At 31.4% G+C, this 24,189-nt stretch overlaps 1 protein-coding gene across 9 annotated transcripts in view; it reads right to left on the bottom strand.

Moving 5' to 3' along the window:
- TBCK (TBC1 domain containing kinase) overlaps positions 1–24,189 on the bottom strand; it is a 172,781-nt gene that overhangs the window by 89,645 nt on the left and 58,947 nt on the right. For all 9 annotated transcript variants that reach the window (XM_014559202.2, XM_032461169.1, XM_032461172.1 and 6 more), the window contains 8 exons: positions 21,198–21,247; positions 20,906–21,035; positions 19,712–19,810; positions 17,936–17,998; positions 17,305–17,431; positions 16,059–16,109; positions 14,665–14,748; positions 3,899–3,984 (listed from right to left, as the gene is read on the bottom strand). In XM_014559202.2, coding sequence (XP_014414688.1) covers positions 3,899–3,984; positions 14,665–14,748; positions 16,059–16,109; positions 17,305–17,431; positions 17,936–17,998; positions 19,712–19,810; positions 20,906–21,035; positions 21,198–21,247 — 690 coding nt within the window. The remainder of the gene's footprint in view (positions 1–3,898; positions 3,985–14,664; positions 14,749–16,058; positions 16,110–17,304; positions 17,432–17,935; positions 17,999–19,711; positions 19,811–20,905; positions 21,036–21,197; positions 21,248–24,189) is intronic.

Below are 24,189 nucleotides of genomic sequence, written 5' to 3' on the forward strand. Positions count from 1 at the left end.
GGCCAAAAAACCCCCGACAATAAACAGAAAAACAGGACTAAAGTTTTTAAAAAATAATTTCCCTATTAAAAATTAAACTCTGTTAAATACCTTTTATTTTTGCCCTTTCTCTGTGATAAAATATAGCGTAGAAAAGGGAATTTTCTCCAGGTTAAGATGTATTCTCTTTCCCCTCCCTTCTCTTTGTTAATTCTAGGATTCTCAACAGTGACATAACTGTACCCTAGAGGATGTTTGGAAATAAATATAGAGTGATTGTCCAGAAATACAAGTAAGCATTTTATTGTCACAATGATCAGGAGATTATTACAGGCAATCACTAGCTGGCAGCCAAGGATGCTCAGCATTTGCCACAAACTTGATGTTCTTATCCTACAAGGAACTGTCCCTCGACCCATATGATGCATGGATGTCTCATAAGACTATCACACTATATATGTAAATGAATATTACTTTCACATAACTAGTATTAAAGTTTTTACAAGAAGTTATTCAAAAGTGCCCCAGTAATTACAGGAGGGAATCATAATGGAGAGGGAAGCATAAATAGAACAAAAATATTATATCAAAATTATTGAATTATTGAATAATTAGCTTACCCAACATAGCAACACATTTAACAAATAGTAATGTACCATTCACTCAGATTTAACTAACATTAACATTTTACCACAAATGCTTTGAAAATTTTTTAAATCAAAATAGTATATTATCAATAGAGTAAAAAGTCCTTTTCTACCATTCCTTAATTTTAATTCTCTTTTTTAAATACTATATTTTGTACTTTCTATAATCTCTGCAAGAACTCCTTCCTGGATGGAAATTATAAATATGACATTTCATATTTACATCTTCTAAGTCAATTTAGAACTTATTTTTATGTATGGTGTGAAGTTGGAGTTGATACTCAATTGTATGAGGACCATTTATTCAATAATCATTACTTTTCAAATTGATTTATAAAGCCACCTCTGTCACATACCAAATTCCATATCTGGGTGGGCCTGTTTTGTGGTTTCTGTTTTACTAGCTTATATTAATATATCACTGCATTAGTTTTCTTTAGGTTAATATTACCTGATATATGCTTTTTAAAAAATCTCCTTTTGACCAATATCCTTACATTTTTATGTTTATCTCTTATAAATAGCATATAGATAGATCTTTAAAATTATTGAAAAATGTCCTTTATTAGGCAATCTACTTAGCCTATACTTTCTATGTTTTTAGAGGGTTGGTTGATTTTCCTTCGTTCCATAACCCTCCTTTCTATTTAAAAGTGATACATTCTCTTTCTGTTCTTTCAGTGATTACCACTAAAATTTTAACATGCATTCTTGTACTTACACATTTCTTGTGAGCAGAGATACTAACTGCCCTCTGTTTTGGATTATATTTTCAAATATGTTTGTATAAAAATAGCCTTGGTAAATAGAGATAGAGTCTCTTTTTGCAGCAATACACAGGTTTTCTAATACTCCTGGAAGAAAAAGATAGTCTCTCTCCAGGGTAAAGGGAAGATACTTATTTACCATAAAAAAAAAATTCAAGTTTCCTAAACTCAGAGTTCCTCTCCTATAATGCAATCCACTGTATATGCAGGTATCATCCGGACCCTCTGTGTTGTTTCTATGGGATTTGGAAGCAAGGAAAATCAAGACAAATACGCTAATGCTCATGCTGCTTGCTGTGCTGTGAGTGATAAAGTCCTTTGTCTCTGACACAGGAGTGCTGGGTTTTCTGCTAGTATCCATGAAACAGTAACAGGCTCATTTATTAGCTTTTAAGTAGGGTAAAATCAAATCTCAGACCTGAAAGGATCCCTGAATTGATCTTTAAATATAACGAGCATATTTATTTTACCCTCAAATAATGCAAAATCGTCAGAGCACTTTCAAGTTGAAATCCCACTGACTCTCATGTTTCATGTTATTGTTAGCCAGAATTTTATCTTTATCTTGCTATTAGCCTTTCCAAAACTGATTTTATGTATTAACATTCAATAGTCATTGCTTAACAGATTTCAAAATTGTGAGGATTAGATGAGTGTTTAAAGAGGGTTAGAGCAGGGCTTGGTACACAGTAAGTACTTAATATATGTTCACATTATTATGTTTTAACAATTTTTTTTGCTTGCCACTTCTCGTATACCATACTTCAGAGTTTAATTTTTCTGGTTAACCAAAGCAAAGATAAATTATTTTTCCTTTTGTGATTTTTAAAATACCGTCTATGTTTATGAATATGTCTAAGGATTTTATCAGACTATCTTTATATTCCATACATATTTTTCTACATAAATGATTTTTGTCAGTCTAAAGCACTGACTAAACTAATGCAGTTTTGTTTAGCCACTGAACATAATTAGGTGCTTTCAAGAGAATTTTTTGAAAATAACTATCCCTTTTTTTAGTCTGTATCTCGGTACTTTATCCTCAAAAATCAAACACCATTACCAACTTGGCAATCAGATCCCCTATAATTTCTTCAACTCTAGCCATAACATTTAATCTAGTATTGTCTTGTGTTATGTATCACATTTATAATGTGAAGCAAGAAAGGAGGGGTTGAATAAAAATGAATACTTAATATGATATCTATATTGGTTAATTTTTCACAAGGTTTTTTTTTTTAATCTCTATCCATAATTACAAGGCGTGTTCTTATTTTATTTCTATTTGTTCTATGCTTTGTATATTTTTTGAGAGCCCTCATTAGATAAGTCATGTATTCAAATAAAAGGTATGTCTTCATAGGTCCTAAAAGTAAATGACATTATATACGTCAAGGATGGCAGGATGTCTACTCAGGCCTGATGATTATGTCACAGAGAGATACAGTGCAACACAAAGAGCAATGAACTAGAAATAAGTACACCTACATTTCATTCTCTTTTCTTCCACTGGAAGACGAATCAGAATGGGGGCCAGAGGTTCTCAAATGATATAAGTTAACATACTAGTTCTGAGATTATTTAGTTTTGTTACCTTTCCAAACACTGAATTTCTTATCTATTAAAAGCTGAAATTATCTGCTTCATACACCTTACAGATTTGTTTTGAGAATCAAATGAAATGTTTATGAAAGTACTTTTAAACTTCAAAGCACCCTGCAAGTATTCATACCATAAATGTTATTGTTAACACTTTAAATGTATTAGTAGTTTTAATATAAACATTTTTCACCTCAATCTTACCATCAACATACTGTTTCTGGATATGTCTTAAAAGGAAAGGCATAATCAGGAAACAAAGAAGGTTAAGATGGAATAAGGAGACTGCTATCTCAAAAAGGGTTTTGCTTTTTTTTTTTTTTTTTTCAGGTTTACAACAACCAATGATACTGTATTCCAATCACCTTTTTAAAAAGATGTTTGACTCCATGTCACATAATACCAATGAGCAACAGGCTAAGCTATACCCTGGCTAACTTTTGAGAGTCAACTATGACTTTTGATTTTATATGAAATTACCAGAAAAGTAATGAAGTAAGTCAAAATCTGACAGAGCTTCCAAGGCAATATATCAAGCAAAACACAGAAGCAGCTACTTAAGAACTCACTACATTCAAATTTCCTACTTCTTCAAAAACAACCCTGAATATCATAAAATCCAAGTGAAAACCACTGATGGCACAATTTAATACAACACTAATACTAACAGGTTTTTCAAAGTAATTTGATAGTACCAGGAAAAATAAGATACTTTCCCTTTACTTATCGTGAGAATGTAAGAGGTAACCATCCAAACTATATAACAGAAGGCTACAATTAGTAGCAGGAACTTGTTTAGATACATGGATTTCTTATGACAACAAAATTTTAAAAACAGTACTCTGTTATGCTGCCAATTTTGGCTTTATTTTTTACCTCATTTTTATTAGTGCACCAAGTACTTACATCTGGAATAAACCCAATCTCATTGAGATGATTGCTTAGCTCTGGATCATGGAATGCAATCATTTGAGAGAACACAGTCAGATACTCTGAAAACACAATAAAGTTTAAGAAAATCATTGTTTTTACATGGTATTTCAAATAAAAACATTAAATCCACATAAATTACTATTTTATTTACATTTTGAATGAGATTTAGTTCCCCTGTGAAGAAAACATACTTGAATAGGTAATTTCTGTTTTGTTACCACTTTAACTACTTATAGCTAATTATTAAACAAACATAAAAAGCTATGCCACAACTTATTTTCTACCTTCAGAGCTGTCAGTTCATTTCTTGAATCACAAATTATTCACATGATGCATGATGTTTTCCTATTAAATTCAACAAATATATTTTCTCTAGTGATAGTAAATCTGCCTCGCATTTATTATTTGTTCAAAAAGTGTAAGATACTTAAATAAGGAACAACACAGCCACAAATAGAATAATTATGCCTCAAATTTGTTTATATATACAGATATAGGCCGTTGTTCCAGTTCTAATTTATTGCCATCCAACTCTGCATTTGGCATATTTAGGAATAAGAATTAACATCATGTTAATCCAAAAATAGGCACACAGTAGGCAATTAAAATATCTGCTGTTGACTCTAATCCTATTCTAATTCATAGGATTTAGTTGGAATATGAGGAGTACTTCCTATTTTTTCCATTATTTCCACAAATTACTATCCTTGCCAATTTACATACTATGTACTAATTTAAACAAGATATAGGCAACAATCAACTCAAGGGCAAGTGACCATCACATTTTTACTAATTAAAAACACAAAATTATCACGTATTTCAAAGAGCTTAACTTTTTTTTCTTTTTGATATTGAAATGACAATAACTCAAGAAAGTTTTCCCTTAATAACCTCAATTTCTTCTTTCAATAACATAACAGATTTATTTATCAAACCAATTATTTGGTGAAAATAACCTCTAAAAATAATGTCTGCTTTTCTTATTTAGTTTTCAAAGTTCTTTATTTTTAACATTTCAAGAAATGGTACAAAATCCTCAACAATCTGTTAGTGTAAATAGCCTTCCTCCTTCTCTCAATTAAAACTTTGCTTCTAATGGACAGAATGTATTTTATAATTATTTGCTTATAAGCAACATCACATATTTTACAAAGAGAAGCATCAAGGCCAAAAAGAAAAGACAAGGAGGTGCTGTATTCAATACCCTGATAAAGTTTTATTCCAGATGAAACGTGAGCTTTTACCCACAGGGTGCTGGATAAAGAATGAGTATTTGATTAATACTTTTTCTTGATTTGATATTTATTCTACTGCAATAAATTCATTCTATCGACTGTCTCATCTTTTGCTCTAAGAACAAGAAAGGTACAATTTACGTCAGCTTCAAGAGTTATAGATAAAAGTGAAGACTCAGGACAGAACCCAAGGGTCAAGGAACTTCTGGGTTTAACTTCTAACTTTTTTTCCTCCTTCCAATTAGTGGTGGCATGTTTATAGACCTAACTTACCCAGAAGCCAGAAGTAAGCAACATCAACAATCATAAGCATTCAACTTTATGTTGATGAAAGCATAGTTATTAACTTTTTAAAAGCACGCTTCATTTTAAACAAGAAACTCATGCCGCTGGCAATTCTCCATAGCTATACCTATGATTATTAAATATCTTTCTTATTTGAGCCTGATAAAAGATAATTACTATTTGGGATTACACAGCTAATTAAGGTTATACTGAAGAAACCTAATTTATCATGAAAACATTTTCCTTGTGCTCTGCCAAACACTGATGGCCAGATTTATACATGGTATGTGTCATAACTGCATGTATATATAAAATACACACAAATACACATTTATGTATAAAATACATACAAATAAATATGTGTATACATTTATTTTGTATATTACTACATACTATATATTATTTCATATATGTAAATAGAAATTGTAAGGCTGGCATACTTTTTGGTTGCTAAGGACAGGCTTTGGAATGAGATATATTATGTCTTGTTATATTTAGAAAAATTTCTTTAAAGGGGAGATATTACAGAACTGATGAGATCAGCACAGTGTCAGATTTCAAGTTATTTCAAAAGTGTCAAAAAAGTTCACCGGGGCAAATTAAAAAAAAAATGAAACGCACGTGTCCTCTGATTTATAAACCAACCTGAGAGAATTTAGGAGGAGCTACTGAAAAACAGACAGCAGTCAAAATAAAACAAAAGATTCTATGGGTATTACTGCTGATTCTTTTAAAATGTTCACAAAATACTGTGTGATTTATTATAATAAAGATTTACATCTAGAGCCATAAAATGACCCCTCAAATAGTATTTTCTAACCAATAGGTGAACTATGTAAGGGTAAATGCTATCCTTTAAAAAAATTGGAGGTGGGGTGGATAGCTCAGTGGTAGAGCACATGCCCAGTGTGGATGAGGTTCTGGGTTCAATCTCCAGTACCTCCATTAAAAATAAATAAATAAACCTAATCCCCCACTCCCCCCCAAAAAGAACAACAAATAAAATTAAGGTATTTATCAAATTTCCTCTTAAACTTCAAGTAAGGTTTAATATTGCACTATGGCACAAAATCATGTCTCATATAAATTTTCTATTTTAATGAAACTTTCTATCTTTGAATTTTTTGCAGTGAGATATAAAATTAATTCATCTTTTTCCTTTAGTCTCACCATATTAAAAATTCTTATTCTTCTCTTCTACAACAGCTTTTTTATTTATCACATACTTTTAAATGATAATTCCCAAAGAATTCAGTGTAAGGATTTTATATGGCACTATCATATTTTTGTGCAGTTATTTATAAATAAGCCATCTATTTCCTTTTTTAAATTTTCATAAAATAGATAGAGAGATATTTCATTAAGTCCCACACATGGGTATCCTTATTTTTTCCTATCTGACCAGTCTTTTCTGCTTTCATCCTCTTAGCAGGGGTAAGGAGAAGATGAAGAATCATGGGTGACAGATCTAAAGTAAAAAGGTTTCCTCTGCTCACAAATAAAAAATGGCATTCTCAATTCTGTAACTATTTGTTATTTTCCATCAGGTTGCTAGTTTATCCTGAAGATGATAAGTCAGATAAACATACAGAGGAGCTACTGAAAAACAGACCAGTAGTCAAAATGAATTTCTTGTCAACTAAAAAGTGCCCAAACTAAACCATCTGGTGACATTTTGACTCACTGTATTCAAAACAAGCTGAAGTTATTTTATTGTAGGTGACCCCAAATTAGATTATTTCCTGTTACAAATTTTGCGAGCTGTAAAATTTGGCTTACTGTCTAAAGCCACAAGAATAAGCACCAACTTTTATGTCTAAATGGGAAGAGGGGGTTTCAAAAGAAGAGAAAGGAAAGAGAAAGGTAATTTTCTGAACTGCATTTGTGAGCCATTTTAGTTTTTGCTCACATACTCCACTCTAGCAAAAAATCTACAAGCGAACTTAATAGTTCTTATAATATTTCTAGTATTGTAGAACATTTTCTGTCTCAGGGAAAATTTCCTTAGTCATATGATGCAAGACATTCTTGAAAATGCTCAATGTATTTCCTACTATTTCCCAATATCCTATCATTAAAGTCATCCATGACAAAGATGGGCATTAAAACCAGAAATATGCAATGTACTGTTTCTCTGAATATATAACCCTTACAGTGAAGTTGCATGTTCTTTCTCACTCTTTGTTACTGTTTGATGAGAAAGGAGATTTATAATATACCCCATATGACAACTGGACTTTAGACTTTGATGTTTCTCTTCTTTCTTCCCTCCCCCTAAAAGACTTACTGAATGTCTATGTGTAGTGTGACCATGTATCCTAGTTTATCTGGGAGAGTCCTGGTTGCCACCTGCAGACTCAGTATCTGGTGCCTTTAGTGCCCCTTTAATCCTCAAAAATATCACAATTTAGTTAGACAGTTATCCTAGCTATGTGTGGCACTACGTTAAATGCTAGGGACATTACAGTGAAGACGATACTGCCCTTGCCCCTCAAAGGATTTAGGAACATATACAGGTAAGCAGAAAATTGGGGAAATTTTCACACAGTTTTATTTCCCAAGTTTATACACTATTTCCTTCTATATTTCCCTTTCTGACTTGCGGGAACTACACCTTTTAATGGTCAAAGTGTGACTATGCCTTGGTTTTATAAACAGTGCAAGGATATGTTTAACGTTTTGGTAAAATTGCACTGGCTGTTTTGGTGAACAATACACATTACAATGACTTCAAAAAACAGTTTAAAAGTTTCATAGGCCAGTTTTCTGAGGTTCCCTTCTTAAGGGCAAAATGGCATTAAGGTTTAGTTGGGTTTTCCATGAAGGATTAGTTTCCACTCATAATAACTAAATGGCTGTTTCTTGTCACTGGCCCGAAGCTGCCTTTTTTCTCTTCAGAGCCCTGAAATATGTCTGTCCTGCAAGTTATAAGCATGTTTTCTATCACTGAAATTCTAACTAATCTATCCCTTTTAAATTCCTCCATATTTTTCCAATCCAACTGGTACTCTAAGGTTCTAAATCTAGGAGTAATTTTAGTAATTTTAGATAATCTTGGGGCCAACCCTGAGTTATGTAATCATATAAAGTTCCTATGTGTTTGTCCTTTATCAACTCAACAGTAAGTTTACTGGGTATAATTTGATAGTGCCAAAAATGATTTTGAATACTCACTTAGGCAGAAGTAATTAAATTTATTATCTTCTTAAAAATGTCTGCAGGTAATAAGTTAATAGGACCATGGTTAAAAAACAAACAAAACAGAATTATCTTGACTAATAAGATCGTTTTTCTCTCTTCTGTAAGAGGCAAAGCATTGAGTCTTATAAGTATGTAAATATTCTATTTTATGTAAAACTTTAAAATTAAAAAATTTTTAATTCCTATGAGGATATAATTACAAAAATAAATGTTTTTTCCAAGAAAATTTAATGTTGCTATTGAATATGGAAACTTTTGGTTTCTGTCGAGTCAATTAAATGACTAAATAAATATGAAGTATTACAATTAGCTGTTGAATTGACTGGTTTCATATGACGTAGGATTTTTCCCAAAACTTGTGGGTAAAAAAAGTGTGCACGTGGTATTTGTGCCATTCAAAATCAATGTTACTTTGAAGTTTAAAGCTCAAAACACAAAGGAGCCAGAGGACAAACAAGAGGGAAAACAATAAAATGAGAACTATTTCTAATTACAAGCCTCAAATAAATATTTCAAAGAAGAGTACATCACTGCTCTTCCATAAACCTTGGTAACAAATAATCAGTGTACTGTTTCAGCTCCTTCTTTAGCTCTCCATCTCTCTTTTCCTGGCTCCACGTACCAGATTTGACTACTGTTTTTTTCATCAACCTATTTGGCACCTTTTTTTTTTGCAGTCCATTTCCTTGTTCTCTGTCTTAAGAATATCCTTCTCTCTTCACCAAGCAAATTCCTACTCAAATTTCAAATTCATCAATAAGTATCCTGTCTTTTATGAAACCTTTTCAAACATATCATCTCTTCTCTTTGCCACCAAAAACAAAACAAAACAAAAAGTTAAAAAATTAATATAACCTCACCTGACTTCTTCCTTTGTGCTAATATAGTAATATGTACATGTATTTCATTAACTTATAATTAGTTACTTTCACATTTATTTCCTGTATTTGGCTATGAAATCCCTTGGAAAGACAGACTGTTATCTACTTCAAGAACCTCCATTCCTTAAACAGTGCTTGGCATAGAGTTAGTGTAGAGTAATTACTAAAAGAAAGGCTAAATTAATTGAAAACATTTTTTCCTTATATTACGTATATAATCAATACAAAAATTGGATAAATGATTTAAAACACCTAGTCTATTGTTTTTAGGAAAACATATATGCTACATTTTTCAATATAATATTTTAAAAAATTTATTTCAGCTTTAAAAAGTTTCATAATTAATTACAAATTCAGAGATTTCCTAAAACTTATAGAAATTATATCTGAAAAGATGATTAATATTGAGAGAAATAAACCTTTAATAATTGTATTTTAATTATAATACTGAATATTAAAGCACATTACTGATTAATCAGTCAAACTAGATAAGAGCCTATTTGACCTTTTTGACTGGTCTTTCCAAATCTGTGTTGTATACACTATGTTTCTCTTGTATTTTCTAAATGAAAAAAGATCTGATCTTGTTTATTTGTATAATAAACCTTTTAAAGGTGTATTAAATAAGTTTGTAGTTAAAAATTGTGAAAACCCATCTTTTTCATGTTGAAAATTCATTTCATTATCAACACATAACAAACACATCTATCTGTGATATGAAAAAATTACTGGATAAATAAAACTTTTTAGAGGTAAATCATTTCTGTATTTAAAACAGAAATCAACACAGAATCAAAATAGAAGCTAATGTAATAAAAGCTATCTAATATGGCCCTCTGAGAGCTGGTCATTTAGCCAGGCATCATACAGCTATCTTATAAATAATAACCAATTCATTTTACAAGTCTTATTTTAATTGTTTACTAAAAATTCTCCAAATAAGTAAATCTTTCTTAAAGTATAGGAACTATGCTTTAAAAGAGGGCTGACAAATTTGGAAAAATGTCATTTCAGGGGTTTTATATAGGAAAAGTTCAGTTAATTTTACAGGTACCTGCATAAATCATAGCAAGGTAGTTTTTGAACCAGCTCCTGGAGTAATGGAAATAAAAGCAAAAATACAAATGGGATCTAATTAAACTTAAAAGCTTTAGCACAACTAAGGATACCATCAACAAAACAAAAAGACAACCCATAGAATGGGAGAAAATATTTGCAAATGATGTGACCTACAAAGGACTAATTTCCAAAATATGCAAAGAGCTCATACACCTTATTATCAAAAAAACAAGCAACCCAATCAAAAAATGAGCAGAAGACCTAAATAGACATCTTTCCAAAGACATACAGATGGCCAATAGGCACATGAAAAGATCAACATCACTAATTATTACAGAAAAGCACATCAAAACTATAATGAGATATCACCTCACACCAGCCAGAATGGCTATCATTAAAAAGTCTACAAACGACAAACGCTGGAGAGAAACCCTCCAACAATGTTGGTGGGAATGTACATTGGTGCAGCCACTATGGAGGACAGTATGGAGGTTCCCTTGAAAACTAAAAATAGACTTACCCTATGATCCAGCAATCCCACTCCTGGGCATATACCCGGAGAAAATATAATTCAAAAAGACACCTGCACTCCAATGTTCATGGCAGCAATATTTACAATAGCCAAGACATGAAAACAACCCAAATGTCCATCAACAGATGACTGGATAAAGAAGATGTGTGTGTGTGTGTGTTTATATTTATATATATGATGTGTATATATGTAATGGAATACTACTCAGCCATAAAAAAGTATAAAATAATGCCATTTGCAGCAACATGAATGGACCTGGAGATCATTGTTCTAAGTGAGGTAAGCCAAAAAGAGAAAGAAAAATGCCATATGATATTGCTTATATGTGGAATCTAAAAAGAAAAGGACAAAAATGAATGACTTATTATTTATAACTTAGATGATTATTTCTTGAATATGTGTAAGCACATTTGACTGTCTTTTATGATTGGATTACTGCATTATGTTGATTCTTATTTTGGCTTTATTCCTTTCATAATTATGTAAGTTTAAAAAACTAAAGCTCTAAATTGTTCTTAGAAACAAACAGTATATACATGTAAAATTTTAAAAGATGTATATAGAAATAAAATATTATGTCTATGAGAGAGAAAAAAAAAAGAAACTGGCAAACTGTTTTCTAAAGTGGTTGTGTGATTTTATGTTCCCACCAGCAGTGTATGAAAATTCCAGTTGCTCCACATTTTTGCCAACATTTGGCAAGATCTGTCTTTTCAATATTAGCCACCCTAAAAGGTAAATTAGTATCTCATTGTGATTAATTGTGCATTTCTCTAATGACTAATGATGTTGAGCATTTCCATGTGTTTTTGCCATCTATATATCTTTCTTTGCTAAAGTATTCAAATCTGTTGCCCATTATTGATTGAGTCTGTTTTTGCTTTTTTAATGTAGAATTTGAGAATTCTTTTTATATTGTGGATACATTCTTTATCAGTGTGTGATTTGCAAATATTTTATCCTAGTCTCTGTCTTATCTTTTCATTCAGAGTGTCTTTCAGAGAGCAGAATTTCTTAATTTTGATAAAACCCAATTTATCACATTTTTGTTTAGTGATTTATATTTTGTGGTTATAGCTAGGAAATCTTGGCCAACCAAGTTCACAAAGATTTTCCCTTATTTTTTTCCTGGAAATTTTAGGTTTTACATTTAGGTCGAGGACTCTATTGAGTAAATCTGTGTATACAATGAATGTTATTGATCAAGGTTTTTTTTTTGGTAAGTGGATATACTATCATTTTGACACCATTTGTTGAAAACATTCTTTCTCTATTGAATTGCCTTTGTACTTTTGCTGAAAATAATTGATTATATATGTATAAATCTGTTTCTGTTTTCTCAGTTCTTTTCCAATGACTTACTTGCATATGTTGATGTCAATACCACAAAAAAAGTAACAACAAAAAAAAACCAACAAAAACTACAGGTTCCTGTTAGATTTACATTAACAGCATTATACTGCTGCCTTACATTTAACTGAGGATTAGGGAATCACTTTTTGTGTTACACAAATACTAAACTGATTATTTCATATCTTTAACCTCGACAGTTTGTCTTTCGTGACTATTTGACATATTTTACATTGCATAGCCTCTGAAATTTCCTGGTATCATGTAAGGTGTTATTAAATCCTCTCATTTTGGCATTACTGGAATCTTAAAGAGCACATTGTCAACTCTATAATAAACATTACTGATAAGGGTAGTAAGAAAACTATGAATAAGTATGGAACACATCCCTATTAATAAGAAACAAGATACACTCTTACAGGTCATTACTTCATAAATTCTTGGAAGATATTACATGATTCTTGAAGTTGCATGGTTTTACTAAATTAACCTACAAGCAAAAGGTAACTTCCTTCCATAAAATATACTTGTCCTTGATTATAAAAAAATTAAAGCAAAAAGTTGCTGCCCTTTGAAAAAAACATTCTTAAATTAATCCCAACTATATATAAGTTCACATTCTAGGAATGTACAGGGAATTAGGCATAGCCATTTTAAATCAAATCATTTCAAAATACAAATGTAAATCATTAGAACTTACATTTCAAAACTCACATAGAGACATTAGACATTATTCCAATTTCTAGCAACTATCTATATTGTAGACACAGAGAACTGTGAATAATCACATACTTTGATGTGTTTGTAAATACAAACACTAAATTTTTTAAAAGAATTTTATTATATTTCTTTATATGCCAATGGAAATGAGGCTGGAAAAATAAGTGTTTTTGTGTGCTGAGCTATTTATACATATTCTTTTTCTCTTATTTTAGTCTCTTTATCTTTTTAATTTACATTTCCCTTTCTGCCTGCTCTCTCATTATTTTCTCCTTATGATGACCTTTGATATTCTAGTTTTATACTCATTTCTAACTAAGTAAAAATATTGCTAATTGAGACCCTACTTAGAATTTTAGACAAATCAGACACAGCTTGCAGTTTTATCTATTCAAATTGAGTGAATTACATGAAACCATGACATAGATATAAATAAAACACAGCATCAGCTTTAAGTTGTTTAAAGTTTAGTGGAATTAATAAGACATATATGTAAAAGCAGAAAAAGTCTAAATAAAGAGGGTATAGGATAAATTTCATAAAAATGGTAAATGGGGAGACTGCAACCAGTTGATAGTCTGTTCCAAAAGAAATACAAAAATGGAAGAAAATTTCCTGCGTTTAAAACATTAAAATCTTGTTGAAAAGATAAGACATAAAACAATATGTAATGCTATGACAATAATTACACTAGCAAAAAAAATTATAATGATAGTAATAAAAATAGTAATAGTAACAATAACAATAAAAAAACAACAATTATTGTTATTGAATTGAATGCTTCTGTGTGCCAGGCATTCACCCATTTTATTATGTTTAACCTTTACAACAATCTTTATTTCAGGTATGAGGAAAATTATACCTTATTTTTTAAGATTCACAATAAGCAATGAAACTTAAAGTTGAAACAAAGTTTGTCTGATTCAAAAGTGTTTATTATTAAACTTTTATTACACTACTTTAAAAAATGAGTTTAAAAATGATAGTAAAAGTTTGAATGTGGCTGAAGTAGTCCTGAAAAAATTCACAGATGGGTTATGTTATGTCCTGGACTCTGAAGGAGGAGGTATCTTTTAGTAAAGAAAAGAAAGAAGGAGGATATTTTGGGTGTTCAAGCATGGTGAATAAGATGAATGAGAAGTGTTTTCATTATTCTATTTACTTACACCATTAAACACTGTTTAAACTTTTTACTAATTCAAATAGGCTTGTCCATGGTGAAGCTTTTTTTGGCACTGTTAATCGTGAGACAGACAAACAGCTAGACTCTTAATTTCTTAAACTGGCATGCCTGAATTTGAAATGAACTAAGATTAGATATTAAAGTTATTAGAAAAATATCATAATTCTTTCTGGACTTGGAGGAAAGATTGTTCCCATATTTTATTGAGTCAAAATCATAAATTTCACTGTGTATTTGTCACTTTTGACATAAGGACTTTCCCTATAAAAAGACGATGAAACACATTTGCTTACCTTGTATTACATGTGAGTTGTCTTTCAAGAAGAAGTTATACAGGTATTTGGGGATAAAAGCAGACATACACGCGTAAGCCAAGGCTAAGAAAGAATAAGGCAAATATAAAAACTTAGTTAATGAGGTAAATGATCAGCAGTCACTCACTCGCTTAACACACATTCTTTGAATTTACTTTTTAACAAGAATTTTGTTAATAAATGAAGGACGCACAAAATTAAAGGGGAAAAGAATCCTCTACTATTTAAAACAGAAAATATTTTGGACATCAAAAGATAACCACCCAAGTAACTTTTCAATTTTAAACTACCGTGGCAATCGTCATCCCACAAGAATAAAAACCTTAATACCAGAACTTTATGCGTTTTAAAAAATCTCTAAACATAATTCATTATTAATGAGCTATATAAATCTTGAGATCCTTAATCTTTGTTGATGCAAACAAAATAGCCTGAGAACTTTGGATTTAGAAACACTAGTAATAAATTGCTCTCTCACAGATCTTTTACTATTCCTGGGTCAAATACATGTGTTAACAGACTATGCCTAACTAAACACAGTAAAACCTGTAGTCTAAAGAATAATATCAGAGAACAGGGATTTTAAAAATGATTCAAATAGTAAAATTTTAGTTCTCTGGGATTATGCTATTTCTACTTAATTCCAGAAACCTATGCAAATTCTGATGTGAAATACAGTTTGAAAAGATGGAGATTCTGAGACTGAGACTTCTAAAGATTTATGCTATGTTAACATTCTCTATATGTGATATCATTAGGGACAGTCATAATAAATATTCAAATATTTATTGAAAAAGCTACTATAAAAAAGGCATTATATCAGGGGACAGAAGACAACCCCTTGTCATTAAAAAAATCTGCTAACCAAAAAAAGGGTTACTATAATTATAAAAGAAAACACACAAGATAAATTTCTGGAGATACAAGGTGTCATACGGATTCAGGAGGGTGAGTAAGAAAAGTCTTCATTAAGGAGGCAGTGGTTGAAATGATCGACTTCGGAGATACAAGATCAATACTGTTTTCTTTATAAATTGTTTGGAAAGTATACATAAACCAAAACTAACTTCTAAAAAAGTCAGAATTTTCTTCAAAATTTCATAAAAATGGTCACCAAAGTAGATGAATGCATTTAGAATAATTCATCAGATTCTCCCTAAATCTCTAGTCACTGCCTGATCACAGTTGAAACTCTCCAGTTATAAAAATCATCCATATCCTCTAAAATGAGTCTAGTAGATTATTTCACAGAAATTTACACTATCTACCAGGAAGACAAGAACCTTACAATGAAAACAAAAAATTTTCATGTTTGAATAAAATATTTTTAGAAGAATACACGCAAGAATTATTTAAACGATAAATAGGCTTACCTTCATTATTGAAATTTAAATATAGGAATGGAGCACAAAGTGAGTCAAGACCTGATGGAGAGAGGTTGGGGGAAAGAATTCAAACAAACATAATCCAGCAGAATTGTAGATATATACCTTATTGAGTTCTCTGCATTACTTCTATATAGATTAAGCATTATACATATTACCCATTCAGAAATATATTACCTTATGGGTTATTGTGAGGAGTAACGATAGTGACTGGCACAGAGTAAACATCCAATATAAATCAACTATTATTATTATTGATATTATTATGAGTTGAAGAGAGAAATACAGTAACAAAAAATGTGAAAATGATAAAAAAAAAAGCTTGGGATATAGTCCCATCTCTGACCCTGACTGTTATCTTGGCAATCACTTAACTCCAGGCAGGTTTCCTAGTCTAGGAGATGAAAATTTGTCTTAACATGATTCTCTGGGATAATGAAAAAAAAATCCTTTAAAAAGTTGTGAAGTAAAATACAGATACATGACAAATTTCTATTATTGATAATAATGCTATTTGTATGTTATCATGTTGAAAGAATGTACATAAATTTATCTATAATTGTTAGGGAGATATAGAACTCTAAAATGAACAGAGCTAGGAAAAATAATAGCTTCATCTTTAAGCTTGGCCAGAAATAGAGAATTGAAATATAAACACTACTATTTTTAACAAAAAATTCAAAAATAAGACTGGGTGAAATGAGTTTCTCATTCATGAATTTATCAATGACCACAAAAATAGCAATGAGAAAAGCTAAAAATCAAGAATATGGAGGATCAAACATATTAAAAAAAGAGAGACAATAATTAAAATGAGAAGTTTAGGGTGATATCCTACTCCCAATTATAAGTGTAACTTGGAAATCATTAAATGTCAAGAATATCAACTAGCCCAAAATTATTTATGATACAAAATTATTATTTGCATAAATACTGAAGAATATATTCACAAAGATTACAATAGCACAAAATATTCTTTATATTTTCCTAATTATCAGGATGACAAGTTGTCTCATTAAATAGCATGCATTTAAATGATATTAACTAGGCATTTAGACAAAGTAAAAATAAAGTTCTTATATAAACCTCTCAAAAAAATAGAGCATAGTTTTAGTATTGACCTTTCTCAAATCATGGCTATTTTGATATTTGTTTTAATTAAAAAAATTGTCAGTCATGCAACATGCTCCTAATACTTCAAAAGGAGTCTTAATAACTAGGGAAAAAAAGTTACCTTGCCAATAAACAAGATCAGGATGGGACACTACCCAGGCTTTTAATACACGCCTAAATTTTGCATGACCTTCTGGTGATGATAACAATTCATCATATTGATGACACCTAGGTATATCCACTTCAATCTGTAAAACAATAAGGTGGAACTGTAACAGAGTGATCACCAATAAACCCCAAGATAAGGAAGAGCACAAATCATATTATGAATTCAGAATAGGCCACCTACATAATCTTGGTGTCTGAAGTTTTTGAATTTTATATTAATACTCTGGAAACAACAAAAAAAAGTTGTAAGTATACTTGGAAAAAAGTTCGTTTATATTGAAAAGGTATGTATTAATTTAGTTTTCAAAAAACCTTCCTTTGCAATCTGGCCTAAATAAAGGACAAATTCTTCAGACAAAAAAAGTACATTATTTGGAAAAGTTACTTGGCCTAAACTCCTTTAAGGAACAGTTTTAACTCACTAATGAGTTAGAGTATATCTTAGAGAGTTAAGAGTTATGCTTCTGCAAAATCGTATACATGTGATAGGTGCTGAGTATTCATAATAAAAGGAAGACAATTCCTCATGCCTTTTTAAAATTTAAAGATTTGGCAGACTTAGGTTAAGAAAATCTAAATCATACTTGTCTGTCTGTAGGAATTGGAGTATCTTTATCAATTGCATCATACTTGGCTTGAATCGCCCCCTGTAAAAAATAAAAGAGGATATATTACTTCATAATTCCCTTAATAAATTATAAATTTAGGCAAAAATCTACTTATAAACATCTATCTTTGAAAACATACCCAATTATAGACAGGCATATTCAAACCCAAAGTATACTGTTTAGAAAAAATTTCTACATCTTTGATGGTCTGTGACAAAGTGTGAGATAATTAACCATTTTGCTAAGATAGACGTTTGAATTGTATACACCAGAAGACAGTAGTGCTGGATGAGTCACATAGCTAACGAGTACGTTTAGCCAATCTCCCAGACTCCACAACACAACACAGCCTTGTTGCTCTCTATTCATTATTATCTCACACACAGCCAATTTCATTAAGAAATTTTTTAAAAATTGGGGGGAGTAGTGAGGGGGTCATCCTACAAGAAATTTCCCCATTAAAGCTGGCAATGAAAGCAAAAATAAAATGGAATTGTTTAAAGAAGTAGTAGTTCAACACCAGGAGGCAGAAGTTTGGGATGAATTAACGAGCTGAATATCATGTAGTTATGAAATGATTAAGAGACTAAAGGAATCATTTACATTTTTAAGTTACACCATTACAGAAGGAATAACTAAATCAACCACTTCAAATTTTGGTCATGTTCTATAGGACCAAACATGAAACAATTCTTATTAGTCTGTGTAACCATAATGGTAGAGAAAGAGCCAGGAATTTGGGATTCAAACTCTGACAACACATGCTGTGTCAACTTCTCTGGCACATCTATTTAATGAAAGATTTGGACAACCTGATCTCTAAGCCCTCTTGAACTTTAAGCATTATATGGTGCTACAATTCTAACTCTTAACATAAGGTACAGAACACCAGGTGTTCTTGTAAAGCAACCAACCAAACTCAAAGATATTTAGAGACTCTCATCAAGGGAATCAGGAATGAAAAAAGGAATTCTTTCAACAGAGAGTCAAAAGGATTAAAATACTGGGGGAAATTCACACATAAAAAATAGGTGATGGACATCCATAGTATATCTATAAGAGAATAAAAAAAGGCAAGATGACAAAGAAATTGACAGGAAAAGAAAAAATTTGGCAGGATTTGGCCCATTATCATGACTGCTGTCACTAAAGTTCTCTGATAGTACTGCAAGGCACCCTAATAATTTTGTGACACCTCTTCTTTCCTCAATGCCACAGATAAGGTGTTGTACAAGATAAAATCGCTATTTCTTTTAGCAGCATGCTTCTGGTAAAATGGATGTGCCAAAAGGCACTAAATTATGTTAATGATTTCTGACAAGGTTCAAATTGGACTGGAAGATTTCTCCAAATCTAGACATAATTACTTATAATTAGGCAATCCTATTCCAGGATGAACATTCTTTATAAGCAGGACTACACACTTATAAATGAATATACATATGTATATATACTTCTTCTTAAAATATTCTGATTTTAAAATTAATAACCAAGATAATTTCTGTGAGTCCCACTAAATACATAAATACATATTAATAGCATAAATCTAATAAACCTTCAATTATATTTTTATATTCTATCCAGTCTGTTCTTTTTCTCTATTCTTTTCACTTAAAATTGCCAAATATTCTTATTGTTCATATGTTACTACATAATTTTCTAACAGCTTGAAAAATATGCATCCAGAAAGCACTTTCATTCTTCTTTCTTAGCACTATTAATCAGCTTCTAATCTTTTCTTTTCTTTTTTACCTCAACTCCCAGAAGAGCAGCCCAGGTTAAACCTCTCAAGAGAGGAGGAATGTCAACTCTTGCTTCTTTCCAGATTTGATTTTTTTTATACGGATAAGCCTACAAATTTTAAAGAAAAAACATAAAAATATCTCAGATTACCAGTGCCATTGTTTTAATCTAGACAGTTCTGACTATACCAGTGGTGTAGTTGAAGGTGAACTGTGATAAATCTCTGAGCTAGCAGCAGAATGGCTTGCTATCTCTTGTGAATCTCCTATTGTACAATCAAAGAGAGGAGCTGATTCTACTGTTTTTAATCATTCCTCTCTATTTTGTCATCTGGGAGAATTAAGAATGATTCATATGTAGAATAATATTACCAGTCTCATACGTGTAAAATAATGTATATAAAGCACTTTGTAAAATATCTGGTGATACAGAAAGTATCCAATAAATATAAGTTATTATTATGGCTACTTCTATATCCTTGCACATAAATTTGTCCTTTTGTAAATGTGTACATTAGGAGAGATTTCTAGAAGACAATTACTAGGAAGAAGGGTATGAATATCATTTATGCTCTTGATAGACACTTTCAATTGTTTTACAGAATGTTTCTATAAATTTACACTTACTCCAAAAGTTCCAATTTCAATATACCTTTATTAAATTTTGCTAATTCAGTATGCAAGAAAAGACTATTTTAATTTTTTAAATTCCTAATAAGAACATACATTTAAAAAATATTTGTTTTTGGGGGGGCGGGAATAATTAGGTTTATTTATTTATTTTTTGATGGAGGTACTGGGGATTAAACCCAGGACTTCGTGCATGCTAAGTATGCACTCTACCACTGAGCTATACCCTCCCTTCAGAATACGCATTTTGAATAGATTTACTGACTAGTATTTCTGTAGTGCTCTTTATGCATTTCTCTGTTTCAATGTACTTTTTCTGTTGATTTTAAATGTTCTTTAAATAGCAAGGATATTAATTTGTCTAACATGATTTTGTATAGATTCCTGCATCTTGTTTACTTTTTAATTTTATGTACTATGGACAGGTATCATTTTTATAATTAAAGTTAATCAGAAAAGATAGGTCATAAGATAGTGTTCTCATGGCATCAAGATTCCCAAAGAATTATTAATTAAATAAAAAATAAAGATTGTATATGGGCTCTTATAACACTTTACGCTTGAGAATCCCTACCTTTAGCAGCCTGTCAAAGAGAATGATTCTGTTTAGCTGGTACTCTGTGTCCCTCTCTCGGATGATTAAAGGGAGAGTGGCCGCCGCAGACAGCTCATTATTGCTGTTTGAATGAGGTAAATTGGATTGACTGTAAAAGAGAAACATAAGCAGAAAAACTGACAAAAAAATCAGAATACCAGACTTCTGTGTTCTATTTAGGAAAAACTTTTCATAGAAAATGTTCAAGATTCTTACCAATATAATGTAAACAGAAAGGAAAAATAAGAGTAAAAGGAGACCATATACTCACTCATCTTCAAGTAGTGGGTAAAATGCTTCTCCACCAACATCTTTTAATCTCTGTGAATTTAAACAGAAAATATTTATGATATTTAGGATCTGAGACAGAAACACTGATCCATATTTAAAAGGAAATACAATGCAAAAATTATGAATTTATAAAGGTACCACAAAAAGTATAAAACAGAATCTAAAATTCATTCCTAACATAAATATGCCAATATACCAAACCTCCAGTGATTAAACTTAGCTGTGAAGAATAGTTTTTTTGTTTTTTGATTTTTTCACCTCCCGGTGTCTCTTATAAAGGTTAGACACCTATTATAATAGTTTTCCAAAACAATTCAGAATTACTAAAATCAGTATGAAATTTAATAAATGGATAAAACGTTTTAGAATTATATGAAGATTATTTTAAAAGTTACTTTTGTGTATATATCTCTTAATTTAAAGCTCAAGTCAGATTTATTTTTGTTTTTGACATTAATACAAACTAAGACAAATGTAAGGTGCTAATAAAAAGGATACAAAAGAATTTCTCACATTATACTTTGAAGATGAATGATTCAAACAGCTGATAAATCACATGACAAAATTCAATTCTCTTATTTTTTGCACAAAGTCATTATAATTAACGTTACTCCAAATAATAACATTGCCAGGCTACAGATACTCTTCAAAAAACATAAGAAGATAGGCAGTAGTACATCAAAACCTTAGACACATGCTAAGCAGGGTGATTACAGTTAATACCACCCTGCCTGCTGCTTTGCTCTTCAGTTCAACTTCCAACTGGAAGGCAGAGTGGCTGTTCCTCTGGGGAATGACACAGAAGTTCAAGTTCTGTGCGTGGCCAGCACTGATCTTTTGTTGATTACAGTCATTGTGCACTCATCCACTGAGTTATTCCCAGAATTTTTAAAAGCCAAAGAAAATCCAATACTGAGAATCTGGCAAACATTGGATTCATGCCTGGCTTTTCTCTAAAATTCAACATGTATTTAGCCTATTTTGCCTTTAAACCTTTAGATATTTCATGGATTAAAATTCTAAGTTGAAAACTAAGATTTTCCCATATTTTACTGCATTATTAATGTACACAATTTTTTTAAAGTTTAGGTTTTATTGTCCTGAAAGTCATAAATATTATTAGTATCTTTTCTGCTTTTTTTTAGTTAAAAATTTAGCATTTTAAGGTTAAAAGGCAAAAATACTTACACAGAAAAGTAAAAGGTAAAAATTATTTGATTTCCATATTATTTAAAAAATCAGCAAATTAACAATTTTTTATTAATAATTATGGAAAACAGTATTTCAAATTTCCCAAAGTGGAAATGTAAAGGAATTGAGGTAGTAAATAAGATTGAAGCCTATATTCATTTAACTTGTATTCATATAATTTGGATTATATTTAAATTAAAGAAACAAATTAAGAGTAAAGTTGCAATCAGTTGAAACCATTTATTTGGGATGTACTTTATTGTTTGTGGCCTTGTAGTGCTACTTATTTTGTTCACTATGCACATTCTTTCTCTTCAAAGATATGATAAGTTTAGGGTATCAAGTACAATAATTATATATTTTAATTTTCTATTCCTGGCATTACAGCATATAAGACATTCTAACACCCTCCAACTACATAACATGTAAAATATTAAATGACAGGAAGAGCCTAAAAGAGTAAGGAAAGTGCAATGACATAGACACAAAGCTGGGTTTAAAAGAAAGGAGGTAAGCTAGCACTAAAGTGTACTGATAACTGCAGCCTAGGGCTTTAGAGCACGATGGGACAAAAGTAGCCAAACTGAAGGGGACCCTGCTATACACAAGTAAAGAAAGAATTGTGTGTGTGTGTGTGTGTTAGGGGCAGAAGGGAGGATGCTGACCTGTTGGCCTAGTGACAGACAACAAGGAAAATTACATATATTAGCTTTGACCATAGATGTTTAAAAATTTAAAAAGATTAGAAGTTTTGGTTTCCAGTCCAACACTCAGCTTGGAAGTCATCCTTCCTGTCCTAACAACAAGAAAAAGCTAATGAAACTGAAAATCAGCAATTCTTTTTAGATCCATCAGAATCAAGGCAAAATGATCCCTGGAAAAGTGAAGAGATCGGCAAATACAGAGAAGCACAGCTAAGCTGGAGCAAAAGCCATTGCTGGAGCCTGGTTAGAACATTTGAAGGGTAACTGACTAACTGTCGCAGATTTAGCAAGGACTAACTTGAGAGATAAAAAGTTCTGGAGGCCCAATCCTAGAGGAAACTCTATGCTTTCCTGAGTTTTACCTCCAGAAGTCCCATCAAGTTCTCAGGGTGAAGATCTAAGAAAAATTCCCTCATGTCTCTTGTAGGAGGAGGGGCAAAGTAAGCATTCTGAAATACTCCCATAGTACCCCATTCTCATTAATAAAGTCCTGCCCTCAAGGGAAACTGTTTTACCAGAGCCTAACTGAGCTGAGGTAAGGGAAATTCGGGAGTCTAGCCCACTAGTCTCTGGTGTGAGGAAGCAAAGTACCCAAGTTCCAGCTCTCTCTGGCCTTCCTGTCTCACTCAAAGAGGGGGAGGGAAGCTGAGAGGCTCATAGCCCAGTGACACAGGCTCACTACAGTACAGAGACCTAACAATAGGATGAGCCCTCCTATCGACTTTCCTTCCTCACCTTACCTCTGTATGTAGAGTTCCTATATAATTCAGGGGATTCCAGCTGAAAAAACTGCAAGCCTCAGACCCTATTTAAAAAACAATCTCCAAAGAAATCCAAAGACAACAAAGATAAGAACAAGAAGACTTGGGGAAATTTTACCCTCTGACAAAAAAGCTACACGAATAGTAAATAGGTAGATAAACATGAAATCTTGCACTTAAAGGCCTATTTACCACAATTCCTTTTACTGATATATATATATAATTGTTTCAAAAAATACAATTGTAAGGCATGCTAAAATGTAAAAAAGACATGCTGAAGAGACAAAGCAAGCTTCAGAACCAGATGTACAAATGG

This window comes from Camelus ferus, chromosome 2 (assembly GCF_009834535.1).
Source record: "Camelus ferus isolate YT-003-E chromosome 2, BCGSAC_Cfer_1.0, whole genome shotgun sequence".
Taxonomy (NCBI): Eukaryota; Metazoa; Chordata; class Mammalia; order Artiodactyla; family Camelidae; genus Camelus; species Camelus ferus.